Source organism: Wickerhamiella sorbophila (genome assembly GCF_002251995.1).
Source record: "Wickerhamiella sorbophila strain DS02 chromosome Unknown contig3, whole genome shotgun sequence".
Lineage (NCBI taxonomy): Eukaryota > Fungi > Ascomycota > Dipodascomycetes > Dipodascales > Trichomonascaceae > Wickerhamiella > Wickerhamiella sorbophila.
Genome location: NW_020194004.1, coordinates 2214840 through 2231298, shown reverse-complemented (window position 1 = coordinate 2231298; position 16459 = coordinate 2214840). Strand labels below are relative to the sequence as shown.

The window sequence follows — 16459 nt, the reverse complement described above, 5'->3', positions numbered from 1 at the left end:
TGAGAACCCTACTGGTTGTCGGTCCATGCATGTGCTACATAATTTGACAGACCCAAAAACGGTGCCCACTGCCTGCAATGATTGACAGTGCATTGATTGAAAGATCCTAGATAAAACATAATGTTGATGGAATAAATCTTTGTAAATCATCTAACCCCCACAGAGGTGCTAGCCTCTCATACACTTTGATTCAGCTGCGCTCTCGGCGACACTTCATCCCGCAGCCCGCACTCTCCACACGATCCCGAAGTCACTAACGCAATTTAGTGCAGCCGATGGCTGTTTAACTCAAGCTATGTGTATCCGTGTTTAATGACCAGGCTTGACGATGGGGTGTTACGACACGAGCTGCCGAGCATCGCGTTAATAAGCTCAAGTGAACCGGTGACTCAAATACTGAAACGAGAAATTTCACCAGACCATGGCTCGTGATTTGGTGCCTTATTTAAAGACGCTTGTGCGCAACGCTGATGACTTGACTGCTCAGGATATTTCCGAGGCCTTGGACATTATTCTGACCTCTGATGAGGTCCCCGACGTGCAGATCTCTGGTTTCCTCGTTGGCGCCAAAGCAGTGTCGCGCGATCATCAGGAGGACTTCATTCTGGCTGCAACCAGACGGCTTAAGAAGGTGGCCAACATGATTCCGGCCTCCGAGATCAGCAATACCGCTGGGTTTGTAGACATCGTTGGCACCGGCGGTGACGGGCAAAACACCTTCAATGTGTCCACAACTTCGGCAATTGTAGTCTCCGGAATGGGCATACCAGTGTGCAAACACGGAGGACCAGCTTCTACCTCCAAGTCTGGTGCTTCTGATCTGCTGGGTGCACTGGGAGCCAAGCTAGAAAATGTGAACGCAAAGACCGCCGGTGGTCTGCTCAGCACAAACAACTTCGTTTACCTGTCAGGTCCGGTTTTCCATCCGGTTCTGGCCCGCACAAGGATCATTCGTAAAAACATGGGAGTGCCTAGCATCTTCAATCTCGTCGGGCCCTTGCTTAACCCTGCGCCCATCAGATCACGAGTCATTGGCGTTTACGCACAGAATCTAGGTCAGATCTTCATTGAGTGTATTCGCGAGCTCAACAAGGACACGCCGTTCCCCTCTGGGAACGCCATGGTCGTGTGGGGCACGGAGGGCCTCGACGAAATCTCCCCTGCCCAGAAAACTCAAATTTGGAGACTGGTGGACGGCGAGATCACCACCGATTACATTGAACCTGCAGATTTCGGGCTTCCCGCCCACAGCCTGACAGAGGTTGCCAGCGGAACTCCTACAGAAAACGCGGCAATTGTTCGCCAACTCATTAACGACGAATTACCCGAAAACCATCCTATTCTGGACTATGTATTGATCAACTCTGCGGCCTTGGCGGTTGTCGATGGACTTGCCCGGGATTGGAAGCGCGGTGTCGAGTTAGCACGCGACAGTATCAAGTCAGGTGCAGCAAAAAAGGCGCTGGAGGCATTTGTTGCTGCTTCGAAGTGATACTCAGCGAGTGTCTGTATATACCGAAACAAATAAAGTACATATCCTCTACAGCCGTTATAATATTTACTGTCTTGCTAACCGCTGTAATTATTTTTCATCTTGTTGAGCAGGTTTGTTGCCATCCCCGGATCTGCCCAGGCCCGAGCTTCCTAACCCGGTCCGTGGGCTAACCCTGCATGCTCGCTTAAACCTTCTTTGTGCTCCTGGGGCCCCGCAATGTGGGCGGTTTTCGAGGTGTATACGGCCGTCGGGCAAATTTACCTTAGCGAGCACAGCACAATGAGGCTGGTCTTTGTGTACACACTTGCCACACTTGCCCACACTCGTTGCCAGCCACAATACCGTACAAAGAACCCTGCTGCATGATTACCAGAACCGCACGGTAATCGACGGCCCTTGATGCCGGCTCGGAATTCTATTGACAATCTATTGTTCGGTGTGACACAGCAGGGACTCCTTTCTCATGCGCGAAACCGGTTATCGGGCGTTCTAATGGTAAGCAACGGATTGGGCAAATGTCGGTTATGGATAGCAATAGGCACAACAACCGGGTGCGCAATCAACTTGTAGGTTGTCCCCAGCTAGAACGCGGCGTCCATTGCATTCCACTAGTGTCAAATCTCCCCAGTACACTCGGCATACGCTCTTTTGGTACATCAGGACGGGCGGTTATAAGCGGGCTTACCGCGAGAACTGCCCTAGTGCAGTATGTACCCCGCACTTATCTCCATAAATGCCGCCCTAACCTTATGTCTTGGTAGGTATATATATTGTGAGATCAAAAAGTCGAGGGTTTGTATTGCTCAAACGTACACAATGGCTACGCACGAGCATCTTACTAGAGTTGAACAACCGCGCAGATCGCTGCCCCGGCCTGGAAGTGGCCAGTGCCAGAACGAGGAGGAGTACCGCCGCCTTTACGAGCAGAGCATCAATGATCCTGAAACATTCTACAGAGAGCAAGCCTTGGCTTTGCTTGACTGGAAGCGCCCCTTTGAGAAGACCTTCTCGGGCGACTTTGAGGGCTTTGGCGACTCTCTCCGATGGTTCCTGAATGGTGAGCTCAATGCTTGCTACAATGCTGTCGACCGACATGCCAACAAGCACCCCAACGATGTTGCGCTCATCTTTGAGTCAGATACGCCTGGTCAAGGTTACAAGGTCACTTATGAGGAGCTGTTGACCAATGTCTGTCAAGCCGCTCTGTTACTCAAGTCTCTTGGTGTCGAGAAGGGAGACGTCGTTACCCTCTATTTGCCTACCATTCCCCAAACTATCTACATCATGTTGGCGCTTGTCCGCCTGGGTGCGTTACATTCGAGTGTCTTTGCTGGCTTCTCTCCTAGCGCTTTGCGCGACCGCATCAACGATGCAAGCTCCAAGCTGGTCATTACCACCGACCAGGCTAAGCGTGCAGGTAAGATTATCCCCACCAAAGAGCTTGTCGACAAGGCCCTGGGCGAATGCCCCACGGTTACACAGGTCCTGGTTGTAGAGCGCACTGGCGAGGGAGCAAACTACGTCGAAGGCCGCGACATCAACTACAACCAAGAGGTTGTGAAATTTGGCAACTACTGCCCCTGCACCTCCGTCGACTCTGAAGACCCCATGTTCTTACTTTATACTTCCGGTTCCACCGGTAAGCCCAAGGGCCTGCAGCACGCTACAGGCGGCTATTTATTTGGTACCATTCTCTGCTCGAAGCACGTGTTTGGTGTGACCCGCGGAGATGTATTCTTCTGCGTTGCCGATGTCGGTTGGATTACTGGTCACTCTCATGTCGTGTATGGTCCCTTGCTGAACGGTGCCACCACGGTCATTTTCGAGACCACCCCCGTCTATCCTAACCACATGCGGTTGTGGGATATTGTAGACACTCACAAAGTCACTCAGCTGTACACTGCCCCCACTGCTATTCGTCTGCTGCGCAAGTTTGGTGAGGCGGATATCAAAAAGTACGATCTGAGCTCTTTACGGGCTCTTGGGTCTGTTGGTGAGCCAATTGCCAAAGATGTCTGGGAGTGGTTCTACGAAAATGTCGGCCGTTCCCAGTGTGCTCTTTGTGATACGTACTGGCTGACTGAATCCGGCATGATCTTGTTGACCACTTTGGCGGGTGTTTCCCCCATGAAGCCCAGCGGTGCTGGTTTGCCATTCTTTGGTATCAAGCCTGTTCTGCTAGATCCGTCTGGAAACGAGATTGTCGAGCGTCCTGCCGAGGGTATCCTTGCCGTGCGCAACCCCTGGCCCTCGCTGGGTCGCACAATCCGTGGTGACCACCAGCGATACCGCGAGACCTATCTCAAGCCGTTCCCCGGTTACTTCTTTACCGGCGACGGTGCAACTATCGATGCGGACGGGTACGTCTTTATTGGCGGTCGTGTTGATGATGTTGTCAATGTAAGTGGTCACCGTTTGGCGACGGCTGAAGTGGAGAGTGCGCTGATTGACGGTCGCATAGACAACAAGTCGATTCTGTCTGACGCTGCCGTGGTTGGTGTCGAGGATCCCCTTACTGGCCAGGCCCTGATTGCGTTTGTCTGCTTGGAAAGCTGGGCTCTCAATGACAAGGACCACACTACACAGACACTTACTGACCACTGCAATGCATGTGTGCGCGATGAGATCGGTAAGTTCGCCGTGCCGAAGAAGGTGTTTATCGTGCAGGATCTGCCCAAAACGCGGTCCGGCAAGATCATGCGTCGTGTTTTGCGCAAGATTGTCGCTGGCAAAAACGACGAGCTTGGTGAGCTTTCCACTCTTAGCAACCCGCAGATTATTGACCATCTGATTAGCGTTGTCCAGGGCCCCAAGGCTCGTCTTTGAAGGGCATTTCTAGTTTATTTTTTATCGGTGTTTTATGGGTTATATCAAACATATGAACTATATCAAAATATATGAAATATATGGAATAGTATACAATGCATGGTTTCTCATTTTTTGAGCCGAGGTTCGGCTACATGCCAAGACCGTTAGAGAATCGATCGGTGCAGTGGAGATGCGTGAAGGGATCTCTGTATTAGAATTCTATTGTCGACGGTTTCCTGTCTATTTTTCTAGAGATATTTCTATACATATATTATAGAATGCCGTTCGGTGCACATCTGGAGTTGGCGAGATGAATGCAAAGCATCTGCGGCGCGGGTTAATTAGACTCTGAAACCACCGTGTAGATCCTAATTACGTTTCGTACGATGAAAAGTGAAAAATAAGAAAAAATTCCGAAACCTGTAGTGCACGACAGGAAATAATTAATCTAGAAAGAGCAATCAGATATCTATCTGCAGCATACTCTACACACGGAGAGTATACCAATAAAAAAAAAAACAAATAGCGAGCGAAAATTCTCGAATCGAAGAGGTATCCATCGCATTCTTGGTGTTGGGCACATACCCTACAGCAACATGCCTAGGACCTGACCCACAAGCGCGGCTGCATTGCTATGAGCAGCGTGTGGCCCAGAAGGAGACACGCGTTCGGTGCTAGAGCGGCAGCCAAGTATCTACAACCAAAACTATTTCATACAGAGTGTTGCAACCAAGGAATGTAGCCGAAGGAGCCGGGTAGGGACCGCGATCGCGTACGTGACTCGCAGTGGGCTCCCAAAAACACGCAGAGGGATCACGGCGAGCGTGGTGCAGTGTACAGCTAGAAGCACAGACCCTAACGGAAAATGTTGGTTGGGGAAACATACAATGGGCCAAACCCGATCAAACCACCAACCAAAGTCTATTTTGAAAACATTACTAGCCAGGCAAGCTATCGGTAGTTAGATGCAGGGGCTCAGGTGGGGCACGCGATTCCACTGAGGGGAAACTGCAGCATCGATTAGTTCCATCTAGTTAGCCGTGGTAGAGGCACCTTGTATAGGAGTTGTGTAGGATGCAGGTAGTGAGCGAAAAAAAAGTCAAGCAAAAGCCTAGTTTGCAGCCATGAGTAGTCAGAGTGCAGACAGGAAATGCCAGACGTGTACAGAGAGCAAGGTTCAAGAGCTGGAAAAGCAAAATATAATTGAACGGTTATGGTTTGAATGGGTTTCGGACATTTTTGGATAGAAACATCCGTGCATGTTTCGTGGGCTGCCTGCTTCCCAAAAAATCACATTCCGCCTTAGTTGCCCACCCTCACAGGATTTGATACCACCGATGCAGAGCCGTAATTGTTGCAGCAAAAGTCAGTGCCAACACCCGGGGCTCTGAGGGTGTTGCAGCAATTGGACATGCACGTAAATGAGGGTTCCAGAGGTGGGACGCACGTGGGAGAGCTGTGAACAGAAGACACCGGGATTATTGTAGTAAAAGGTGAGCAATAAACATGATATTGTTTACACATCCGCAATCGGCTATTGTACATACATATTTTTAGAACCCTTCATAGCCTGTTACATAACAGACCGCAAGGATAGGGTAGAAATTTGTCAGAGGTGCAAAGTGGGGTTATTTGTTGCATGTCTCTGGTACGGACATCAAATACCCCGTGACTCCCAACCAGATAAGGTGCAAGCCAATCTGAGGAGCACAAAGACGGGGAAACAAAAACAGCGATAAAGGAGCAAATAGTCAATGAATCCAAATTTAGAAACAAGTAACAAGACCCACATTACCCCTAGGTGATCGGGGGCCGAATGGTTGCATTGAAGTATGCAGTGTCTGATTACTGCATACAGCGTCCGAAAAGGGAAAGAGGTCTCAATCGACCAGCAATGAAGTCGTAGTGGACGGCAACAATGACACTAAACTGCATTAGAGCACGAAACACACAATAGAGCATTTTTCCGGGCAGAAGGCTCCTACCTGGCTGTGCAAACTGTCAAACATGCCGCCGGATCGTTTGGGGCCGTCTTGTCCGGGGCTTTACGCTTTACAGACAAAGGCTGCGGCTGCAGCGAACCAAAACAAGTGGGGTAGCTACGTAGGGCTAGGGCGATCCGCACATTATAAAAGAATCATATCTATCAAATGCCATCTACAACCACTCGTTCCAATGTACTCTTCTACTTTCGTTGCTGCCGCTCTCCTCGCCATCGCCGCCGCTGATGTTGGCGCCTCCATCTCAGCCGTTCAGTCCAATGTTGAGCTGCTCGACAGCCTTGTCAAGGGCTGGAGCTCTGCTGACGGTCTCCCCAAGGCCCTCATCATCCAGGAGTCTTTTGCTCCTCTGTCTGAGGCCGTCCTTGCTTTGCAGAGCGCCGTCCCCAGCTCCGTCTCTGCCTCTGAGGCTCAGACCCTGGTTGGTGAACTCAGCTCCCTGGTTGGCGCCATTCAGGGCCTCCTCGGTGACTTGAGCTCCAAGGCCGCTGACTTCAACGCCGTCGGTGCTGGCAGCATTGTTGGTGGTGACATCAAGGCCCTTGTTGGCCCCTCTGGACAGATTGCTTCCAGCGCTGTTTCTGCCATCCCCTCCGATGCTGATTGCGCTGTCTACTCTTCTGCCACTGCGCTCGTCAACAACCTTGCTGGTGCTTTCAAGAGTGCTGCCGGTGCTTACAGCGTCGACGCCGGCTCCTTCCCCTCCGTGCCCTCTTGCCCCGGTGGTGGTTCCGGCTCCGGCTCTGCCGCTGCTTCTTCTGCTGCCCCTGCTAGCTCTGGTGCTGCTGCCTCCTCTGCTGCTCCTGCCAGCTCTGGTGCTGCTGCCTCCTCTGCTGCTGCCTCCTCCAACGGTACTGGCCCCGCTGTCGCCACCTCCACCCTCGTCTCCACTGTCTGCCCCACCTGCACTGAGGTCGCTCCCTCTAACGGTGCTGCCGGCAAGGCCATGGGTCTTGGTGCCGCCGTCGCTGGTGTCGTTGCTATGCTCCTTTAAGCAGTTTTAATCCTAGTACTTTAAAGAACTTTTTTGAATTAACGTAATATTTCTTCGACCTTCGCTTTCACTTTTATCTACGTTCATCCTGCTATCTCTACAAAGCAGCTAGCTCTTCCGAGGCTGAAATTCCAACCCCCACCAAAGCAACCCTGCCAATCGCACCATCGCCTTCCCAAATGGGGCGGTTTGCCCTGTATGCGGGCCGCGACGATGATGAACTTGGGCCCATGCATATCATGCATACCGAGAGGGGAAGCGTCGCCCCTACCACCCGGCGGTTGGGGTAAGTGTCCTTTACCCAGGACCTGCCAAGAGCGATAGCTGGATTATAGACGGTTGCTACCGTAGGAACTTAGCAGAAAAAATTAGCGGGAAACGTATTGGTGTCCCTGGATGTGTTAAATAGAATCAATTAGGCGAAATTTGGGATGAGCCGACATCTCACTTGGAAGCCTGCTTAAAGAAACGAATCCGCGACTCGCTCCGGCCGGCTCCAAAGCAGGCAAGGGGTCAGATCTAGCCAAGAGCTCGGTTTGCACTCGTAGGGCTTCGAACTTGAGGTCTATTTCCCGTGTCAAATTCGGCGGACACACTCTCACGTCAATTGCTATGACCCCGGTCCGCTTATGATAGACGCTGAGCGACCCGTAAACTTCAACAAACTGTGACTCGTCACAGGGTATTTCATCTGCCTGAAAAATTAATACGGGAGCGGCCGGACCCGTGCCATCATCGAGCTCGAACTCCACTCTGCGCTTGTCTTGTTTCGTCGAGTAGAATTTCAGATTGCAGACACTTCCCGCGAGGTAGACGTACCGGATAGGGTGGTTTGCCCAGAAAAGGACAGTCGACGGTCCCTGCTCCAATGAGTGACGTCGAGGCTGCAGCAATTCTACTGCCGAGCAGGACAGAGGCACCCAATTGGAATAGGTAAGACAGTCGTCCAAGTTGGCCATAGGCTTTGCTCAGCGCCCGCTGCTGCCCTGGGTCAAGATCTGAGTCAGCACAGGATCGACGGATCAGCACAAAATCGTCTTGATCTGAGAAAGGGGATCATATTTTTTCCGGCATGCGGCCCTAGATTCGTGCAGCGTTTACTATGGGAAATTAAATTGACTAAATAAACCGGACCAAACGGCTATGATAACTAGAACAAAAGGGGAAATAGCTGAAGAAAAACAAAATTGCTCAAGCGGATTTGAGCTTGGTAAAGCCAGCACTGCCTGGTAAGTAGATGGGGCGGACCGTGATATATGAGTTCTCCTTGGTGGCCACACCAGCAAATGTATTGTACCAGGCAATAACACCCACAATAATACCTACGATACCTCCGGCCTTTGTGGCACCCTCGGAAGGACACAGCTCGCCGATGGCCAAAAGAAGGAAAGTTACCGAAAGAAGGAAGAACATGGCGAAGAAGGCGAGGGTAGATTTGACGGTACAGACGCACATACCGGTGGTGAAGATGCACCAGGCAAGCAAGTAAAAACCGACAAACTTCTGCATCATACGTGGGCCATCGTCAACAGCGGCATAAGCCTGAGAAACTCCGAACCACGGAATGTTGATGCAAGCCCACGAAAGCCAGAAGGAGCCGTATCCAGAGAGAGCGACAGCACCAAAGGTATTCTCGACGGCAATCTCCCACATGCCTGCCAAAAGCTGGGTAAGACCCCCATAGAAGACGGCAAGGGGAACAATTGCGTTAGGCAGTTTGATGCCAAAGCCCTGGAAATTGGCAATCGACAGACAAAAGGTGGTCATGGCAAAGCCACCTAGACCAACGGGGGTCGGGTTGGCGAATCTATGGGTCGAAGGGGCGGCAATACCGGGGTTCAAAGTACCGGCGTAGGCAGTGAGGACATCCTCAATAGGCACACGGGTGCGGCCGATGGTGATGTAGGCGGCGTCACTCGAGTCCTTAGCGTTGGTTCCAATCACGCTTTCTTGGTCGTTGTGTATAGCAGGCTCTTCGTAACTCATAACGTAGTTGTGGCTATGATGAGGAACGCCTCTGCCAGTGACTGCTCTTATAAAGAAAATTTGAGTGGATCGAGGGTTAGGCCGTCCAAAGGCACAAGTGGGGTTAGGCACATGAACAGCAATGAGTGAGTAAATGGTGTCTAGCGAATTCGCGGCCGAGGTAGAAAAACGGTGACCCACTGGTAAAACACTGTTTTTCCAAGTAAGACCCTTTGTTATGCGCACACACACCCTATTACTACCTACAAATGTTCAATTTCCGCTGCCCCACGGCCAAGTCATTGGGGCAGCGCACGACGCAGTTTTCTGCACAAAACACGCAAGCAACAGCTATTACATGTATACCCCGCAAACGGGGGTGGAAAGAAAACCAATCTTGTCGGAGAAATAAGATGAGGTTGTAATCATAAACCGTCTACAATGCGCATTGTAAATGTCAGTACGTATTTAACTAGCCAATGTTCGAATAGCCTCGGCGCATCTTCAGTGGGACCGGCCTCAACCAAGCGGTGGGCTGAAGATCTCGGCTATTCGAGGCTACTCACGGAAAATGTAAAACAGAAAGATTATTAGGTCAATCATCGGTCTGCATGCTGAACCTTGAAACATATATAATATATTTAACGGCATTTTAGCACACCTACTACCCACGAGTTTTCATTTTAGACATCTATTCTACCGGAGAGGGATTTTACCTAAATAGGTTTAATGCAAGCGGAGCTGCGCCATATACGGCAACAAACTCCTCATCTTGTGCGTTCTGGTTCGGCGAGGGAGGTGAGACGCTCAAACAAGTTCTTGGGATCTTGGCAAATTGCTTTTCATATAAATAATTATCGAGTACAAACTATGGCACCGGAGACGCTATTAGGGCAAGCAACTGTTTTGGCATCCCGCTTAGGACACTGTCGATCTTTCCCAGATGTGGTCTTGCTCCCTATTCCGGGTCAGTCAAAGCGCGAGTGTTGGGAGGGGGAATCTAAATCCAGGTCAGATTATTAGCCCTGGGTTTAGTGTTGGCGGATAAAAAATTACGTTTGTCAGGTCGTCGCCTGGGCAATGTCGAAAAGACAGCCTGCAGCATGCTGAAGCTGGACCTGCTGACGGTGAAAAATTTGTGAAAATGGAGCTTCCACAGCCGCCGCTCGAATCCGCCGTGCCTGACACTTTTACACAAAAATCTCCCTACTGGGGCTATACTGGTTGCAGTTTCACTCAGAGCTTACTTGCACCTGCGCGCGCCCTCGCTCGTCGCTTTCTGCAGCCCTCTTGTGGCTGGTCAGCCGCAGCGGTCTGCTGTAAAATTTACTCAAACGAGTGCATGCCCACTCTGATACACTCAAAGCGGTGACAAGCGGAGCTGCAAAAATGTAGAAAGAATGCAATCCACATTTGAATCATGAAGGGAGTCAAAGAAAGTGGTATAGATATTTCAACTACAAAATAGTACGTTGGAAATCGTAATTAACAGAATTAATCTAATCTTGCAAGAAAATTGGGGTAAAAAAGCTCAAGCCTTGTAACTCTTGCCGTGGATGCTGCCGGGCATGTAAATAGGACGAACAGTAACATAAGAGTTCTCCTTGGTAGCGATACCAGCAAAAGTAATATACCATGCAATAACGCCGGCGATGATGCCAACGATACCACCGGCTTTGTTGCAGCCCTCGGTAGGAGTAAGAGAGCCAATAGCAAGCAAAAGGAAGGTAACAAACAAAAGGAAGAACATGGCAAACATGGGGAAGGTACTCTTCACGGTGCAGGTGCAGAGACCAGCGCTGAAAATGCACCAGCACAGGAAGTAGAAGCCAACATACTTCTGCATCATACGGGGACCGTTCTCAACAGCAGCATAAGCCTGACCAACACCGAACCAGGGGATGTTAAGAGCACCCCACGAGAGCCAGAACGAGGCATAGCCCGACAATGTAACGGCACCAAAGGTGTTTTCAACAGCAATCTCCCACATGGCGGCCAAAAGCTGGGTAACACCACCGTAGAAGATGGCAAGGGTAACAATGGCATTAGGAACCAAGATACCGAAACCCTGGAAGTTGCCGATAGACCAGGCAAACAGACACATGGCAAATCCACCAAGACCGACAGGAGTGGGGTTAGCGAACCTGTGGGTTGATGGAGCAGCAATGCCCGGGTTCAGGTTGCCACCATATGCGGTGAGGACGTCCTCGATGGGCACACGGGTGCGACCGATGGTAACATAACCATCGTTATGATCCTTGGGGGTGCCGATGGCACTCTCGTGATCATTGATAACTGGTTCTTCGTAGCTCATTAAGAATTAAAAGTTTGGATTAAACAACTAATGCGCTGGGGTGTCTACTCTTTTATAAATGACTTCTTGCCTGTTTACTACTTTCTGTACCATGCAAGAGGTGCGTCAAGTCGGTGGTTAGAGGCAACCCGGCAGTATTTATGGGGAATAATTCACCTCCGCTAAACAAACAGTCTCTAAGTAAAATGGGCCGCTTTGCAAAATATATCACAGTATCATATAGCGTCCTACCATATGCGTCTGGCAGATATACACTAAGTTATTGCTATAAGCGCCTGTGCATTGTGCGCTCTACCGCGTACACATCCAGTGGGCAGCAAACTGTAATCACGTCCTCCACAGTGAGCGGCATGAGCGAGCATTTGTTTGGCATTTTACATAGCACATCATTGTCATACGGACAGCGCATCTATGTGAAGTAGGCCCACTGAAAAATCTTGATCAATATTGGCAAGTAGGGCCGGATATAACTAAACCAATAAGGCGGAGAGAAAAAAAAAAACATTCGCTGCCGCACGCACATGACGAGAACAGCTGCATGACGAGGATGCCCATATGCGGCCAAAATATCACGCTAGCACTGCGCAGGAAGCAATGCCCTCAAAAGGGCTACAAAAAAAATAGAAAAAAACAAACAAACGAAAACAACCTCGTCCGGGTCCGGGGAAGCCGCCCGTCAATTCATGGAAAAAAATTATCCAGGAGAATATTTGAAGTGTTCAGTAGATTATATACCAGTGTTTCACTATAATAGGATCGCTTCAATTTAGTCACACCACAGATTTCAGATACACAGTGCCACATGCAAGGTCATGCATTGTATGATTTCTAAGGCAACCAACCGAAAAAAATCAGGCGACCGAGGACGTTGCAGGACGGAGCTGTCCCGACTGGTCACGAGCAACACTTGTATCGTATGTTCTAATGACTTTGTCAATACCTTCATCAGCCTGTGAGAAGGCATAGCCGCGCTGCTTGCGCATTCGCTGGACTTGTCTGACTTTGCGAATCGCCCGCTGGAACTGATCCATCCGCGGCTGGTGGTCAGCGATGTTGTAGGATTGAATTTCTTGAACATAATGGTAGGCTCGAGGCCGGTACATTCGGTTGAAGTATTTCCAAGCAATGTCCCGGATCAGGCATGCCATGGCGATGAGCAGGGTCATTGCCCAAAATACCGCAGTAGGGTACAAAGAGCGGAGAACACCGCGGTACTCGATTGACACATGGGCCTTGGGGGCAATTTCGGCATATGCAGGGAAAAAGCCTAACCAGACCAAAAACGAGCCAGGAACCGCCAGCAGCGTGAACCTTGTCCAGGTGTTGGTGACCAATGCAGCCTTTCCCAAAACGGTCAATACACATGCCGTAAACGCTGCAGTACCCCATGTCCAGTGGTCGGCAATACGGCCATCAGGCAGAGTGTTGGACCAGTGGTATGCCCCGACAGAGAAGAAGAAAATAATAATCGAGTGGTAGATGCCGTTGCAGATCCACTGCCAAAACGCCGTCACGTTCAAAAACGCACCCTTTTGACCAAGTTTGTACAGCTGCGGGTATCGAAGGAGCAGGCGAGCAGAAACAAACTGGTCCATGATGCCCAGAGCAAACGGCGGCAGTGCTGTGCAAATCACATTGTAGAATGTGACCGTCCACGACTCGTAGATAGACATACCCGAGAATCCGTTGTAGAAAACATACCAGAACTGCGTCAAATACAGGGCAATGTTCTTGTAAAACGAGTACAGAATCGCTCGACTGAGCCGGTTGTAGCTCCACGACCCATGTACGAGTAGCAGACGCTGTAAGTAGCGGAACTGGCCGATGGAAATGTCAGCCGACCGGGCTGCTTGCTGGCCCTCCATCCCGGAAATACCAACACCGACGTGTGCTGCCTGAATCATGGACACATCATTCGCACCGTCACCAATAGCCAGCAAAAGTGCCTTGAGGTGCCGCTTGACCAGCTTCACCACCATGGCCTTTTGCAGCGGTGACACCCGGCAGCAGATTACGGCCTTGCACATCACAGAGAGGTCCAAAAAGTCTTTTTCAATCTCTGGTGTCAGTGCATAGCCAAGCGAAACACCGTCAATCACCAGCGCCAACGTCTCAAAGTCGGCATTGCTCGCCTCGCTTGACCGGATGAGCTCGAGCTTGCGGGAAATGTTGTCGGCAACTCCTGCCGCATCACTCTCATTCACAATCAACAAATTCATATCCTCTGCCAGCAGCTTACAAGACATACCAATGTTGATGGCTGTTTCCTGACGATCGCCCGTGAGCACCCAAATCTTGATTCCTGCATCTTGTAGCAAGTGTATGGTTTCAGGCACACCTTCCTGCAGCTTGTCCTCAATCGCTGTCGCACCTAGAAGCTCCAGGTCCGTTTCGATAAGCTCAGCAACCGCATCGAGCTTCTCGCTGCGATCCTCCATGCTAGTGGCCGCTTCATCGTACTGGTGAGCCCACTCTTCATACTCTGCTTCACTGATTTCACGCCATGCCAAACAGAGTGTGCGGAGACCTTCGCTAGCAAAACTCTCAAGACTGTTGGTAGTTTGCTGGCGAACATACTCTCCGTCTTCCGTCTCGGGGGCAAGACGCTCATAAATGACGGTATCAGCACCTTTGCAAAACAACCGAATCCTATTATCAGGACAACGAAGGATCGCAGACATACGCTTACGGGTGGAGTTGAACTCACAGATATTAAGAAGTTCATATTCAGCCTCTCGCCCATTGACTTCAATCGTCAGGCTGTTAGGACGGCGAACAGTGAACTTGAATCCTTGCTCTGCTGCTCCCTCAACTAGGGCACCCTCGTCAGGTGAAGAAGCTTGGTACTTGATGGTGTGGTCTTCCAAAACCTCAGGAATAACTGTATGGCAGACGGCCAGCAAAGTGAAAAAGTTTGCAATCCCGTCAGTCCAATCGGGGTGACGGAGATCTTTACGTAGCTGCTCGAAATCATAAAAACGGTTGCCATCGTCATCTGTAGAGTAGCGCTTGTCTTCGGGAATCTCCTTGGAATAGATGCGGCCAGCGATGGTGCATGCTTTGAACTCCATGATATTGCGAGTGAGTGTGCCCGTTTTATCACTAAAGATGTACTGGATCTGTCCCAGTTCTTCCACCAAACTCGATGTACGGCACACGGCTGGAGTATCCGTAGGCTCGTAGTACATTTCCAAATCGTTGGAGATGAGGAATGCCTGGTAGAACTTGATAATCTCTACAGTCACAAAGAGGGAAATGGGCACTAAATTGGAAAAGAGAATCCAATATGTGAGCAAATCAAGGAAAAATGTGCTGGTTATTGACGCAGAGCCCAGCTGCAAATACCACATACTTTTCCGCCATTGGTGCATTTTAATAATATTACCCAGGGAAGACAGCACCGACATCACGATCAAAATTGTAAATAGGAAAATAATTTGCAGGTTGATCATATGCTCAACCGCAGTTCGCTTGATAGGTGTAGCTGTGGCATTGCGCATGAGTTTGGTTTCATGACCTGTGAAAATAACAACACCATGAATCCACGGGGTGTTTCGCAGTGACGTACCACGAAGAAGAAGTTGATCAGGCGCTAAGGCCACCTTAGACTGGCCATCAAGCTCTAGCGTGCCTTCATAGGTGTACAAGCTAGAGTTGGGCTGTTCACTCTGAATGCGGCCGTGCATCTGTGCAAGTGAACGAGAGTCAGTGAGGTGAGCAGTTGCTGGCGAGCCTTGTTTGATTTTCAAATTGGTTTCGCCATCCAAGTTCGATGTCTCAATATAGCACAAACCTTCCGGTTCAGAACTGGACAAAAGGACCAAGTCTGCCGGCATCGGCAGCTCGCTTTCCACCCTCACAATATCGCCAACTTTCACATCAACCCATCTCTTGTTATCAAACTCCTGTGTGATGGCATTCAAAACCAGAGTCTTGCTGTTGTTCAGCTCTCTGTCCGCAGCAGCTCGCTTGAAATCCTCAATCAACTCTTTAACGGCAGAAACCAACAGCACAATCATCAGCGTTCCAATTGTGGTATACCGGTTGGTTGGCGATACGTGCGGAACCTGCTGAATCAATGCGGTACACAAAAAAAACAAGTTTGCGTACTTGGAAAACTGTTCAAATAAAAACTTGGGCAGAAACGTCGCAACATTGTACTTTGTAGTTGAAATGTAGTTTCCTCGGAATACTCGCTGCTCTGCTGGATCATTGAAATAAATCATTCGCGGTCCTTGGTGGGCTTTTTCTCGACGGCCCCTGCGCAAACGGCTCCACCAGCCGCGGAGGTCAAACTCCCTAGGCTTTTGCGATTCCGGCGTCTCCGGTAACGCACCGGGTGTTTCTTGGTTCATATGCTTATAGGAGTTTCCAAATGGATTTATACGCGATGTCCAGCCGCCATCAGCCTCTGCCAGCGCGGCTCGTCCCTGCTCATCCAAGTCGTCCAGCTCATGCATTAAGTTGTCCTCGAAAGGATTCGATACGCTCGGCTGAGCGGGCTCGAACGGATCGAACGGGTCAGTCCGTTGCTGTTGCCGAGCTTCTGATGGTTGCGATTGCCTCTCATTGTCTTGAGGGATATCAATTAGCCACCCGTCGTCCCCAGGCATAACCCGTAACGTCAAGATTTGTCAGTCGCGTCAGAAGGGTTATAAGAGGAGGAACATCCAGCGTGCGGGGTTTTAAGATACATTGGGGGTGGCTACTATATTAGTTAATGTGTCTACCAGTCGTGAGTTTTTTGGCCCAATATGGAGCGCCAAATGCGCATTATTCTTGACAGTGGAAAAAATAGCTATATCGACATTTAGCTAAGCCGATCCACATGTGAGCCAAGGGAGGGGGGGAACCTCCCTCTGAGCCAGCATTAGTCAGCCATA

General features: G+C 50.2%; 7 protein-coding genes across 7 annotated transcripts; 3 read left to right on the top strand and 4 right to left on the bottom strand.

Annotated features, from left to right (window-relative positions):
* Positions 1-421: 421 nt before the first annotated feature.
* B9G98_03171 (Anthranilate phosphoribosyltransferase) lies at positions 422-1492 on the top strand (the record flags this gene model as incomplete). The annotated part of the gene is made up of 1 exon (XM_024809728.1): positions 422-1492. One exon carries the CDS (start codon positions 422-424, stop codon positions 1490-1492), a length of 1071 nt encoding a protein of 356 aa, XP_024665496.1.
* An 819-nt stretch (positions 1493-2311) lies between these two features.
* Positions 2312-4321, top strand: B9G98_03170 (Acetyl-coenzyme A synthetase 1; the record flags this gene model as incomplete). Its single annotated transcript, XM_024809727.1, has 1 exon — positions 2312-4321. One exon carries the CDS (start codon positions 2312-2314, stop codon positions 4319-4321), a length of 2010 nt encoding a protein of 669 aa, XP_024665495.1.
* A 2157-nt stretch (positions 4322-6478) lies between these two features.
* Positions 6479-7297, top strand: B9G98_03169 (hypothetical protein; the record flags this gene model as incomplete). Its single annotated transcript, XM_024809726.1, has 1 exon — positions 6479-7297. One exon carries the CDS (start codon positions 6479-6481, stop codon positions 7295-7297), a length of 819 nt encoding a protein of 272 aa, XP_024665494.1.
* Positions 7298-7698: 401 nt separating this feature from the next.
* On the bottom strand, positions 7699-8256 carry B9G98_03168 (hypothetical protein; the record flags this gene model as incomplete). The annotated part of the gene is made up of 1 exon (XM_024809725.1): positions 7699-8256. One exon carries the CDS (start codon positions 8254-8256, stop codon positions 7699-7701), a length of 558 nt encoding a protein of 185 aa, XP_024665493.1.
* Positions 8257-8488: 232 nt separating this feature from the next.
* Positions 8489-9283, bottom strand: B9G98_03167 (Ammonia transport outward protein 2; the record flags this gene model as incomplete). The annotated part of the gene is made up of 1 exon (XM_024809724.1): positions 8489-9283. One exon carries the CDS (start codon positions 9281-9283, stop codon positions 8489-8491), a length of 795 nt encoding a protein of 264 aa, XP_024665492.1.
* A 1510-nt stretch (positions 9284-10793) lies between these two features.
* On the bottom strand, positions 10794-11576 carry B9G98_03166 (Ammonia transport outward protein 2; the record flags this gene model as incomplete). The annotated part of the gene is made up of 1 exon (XM_024809723.1): positions 10794-11576. The coding sequence occupies one exon, from the start codon at positions 11574-11576 to the stop codon at positions 10794-10796; it is 783 nt and encodes a 260-aa protein (XP_024665491.1).
* An 851-nt stretch (positions 11577-12427) lies between these two features.
* On the bottom strand, positions 12428-16189 carry B9G98_03165 (putative phospholipid-transporting ATPase DRS2; the record flags this gene model as incomplete). The annotated part of the gene is made up of 1 exon (XM_024809722.1): positions 12428-16189. The coding sequence occupies one exon, from the start codon at positions 16187-16189 to the stop codon at positions 12428-12430; it is 3762 nt and encodes a 1253-aa protein (XP_024665490.1).
* Positions 16190-16459: the final 270 nt, after the last annotated feature.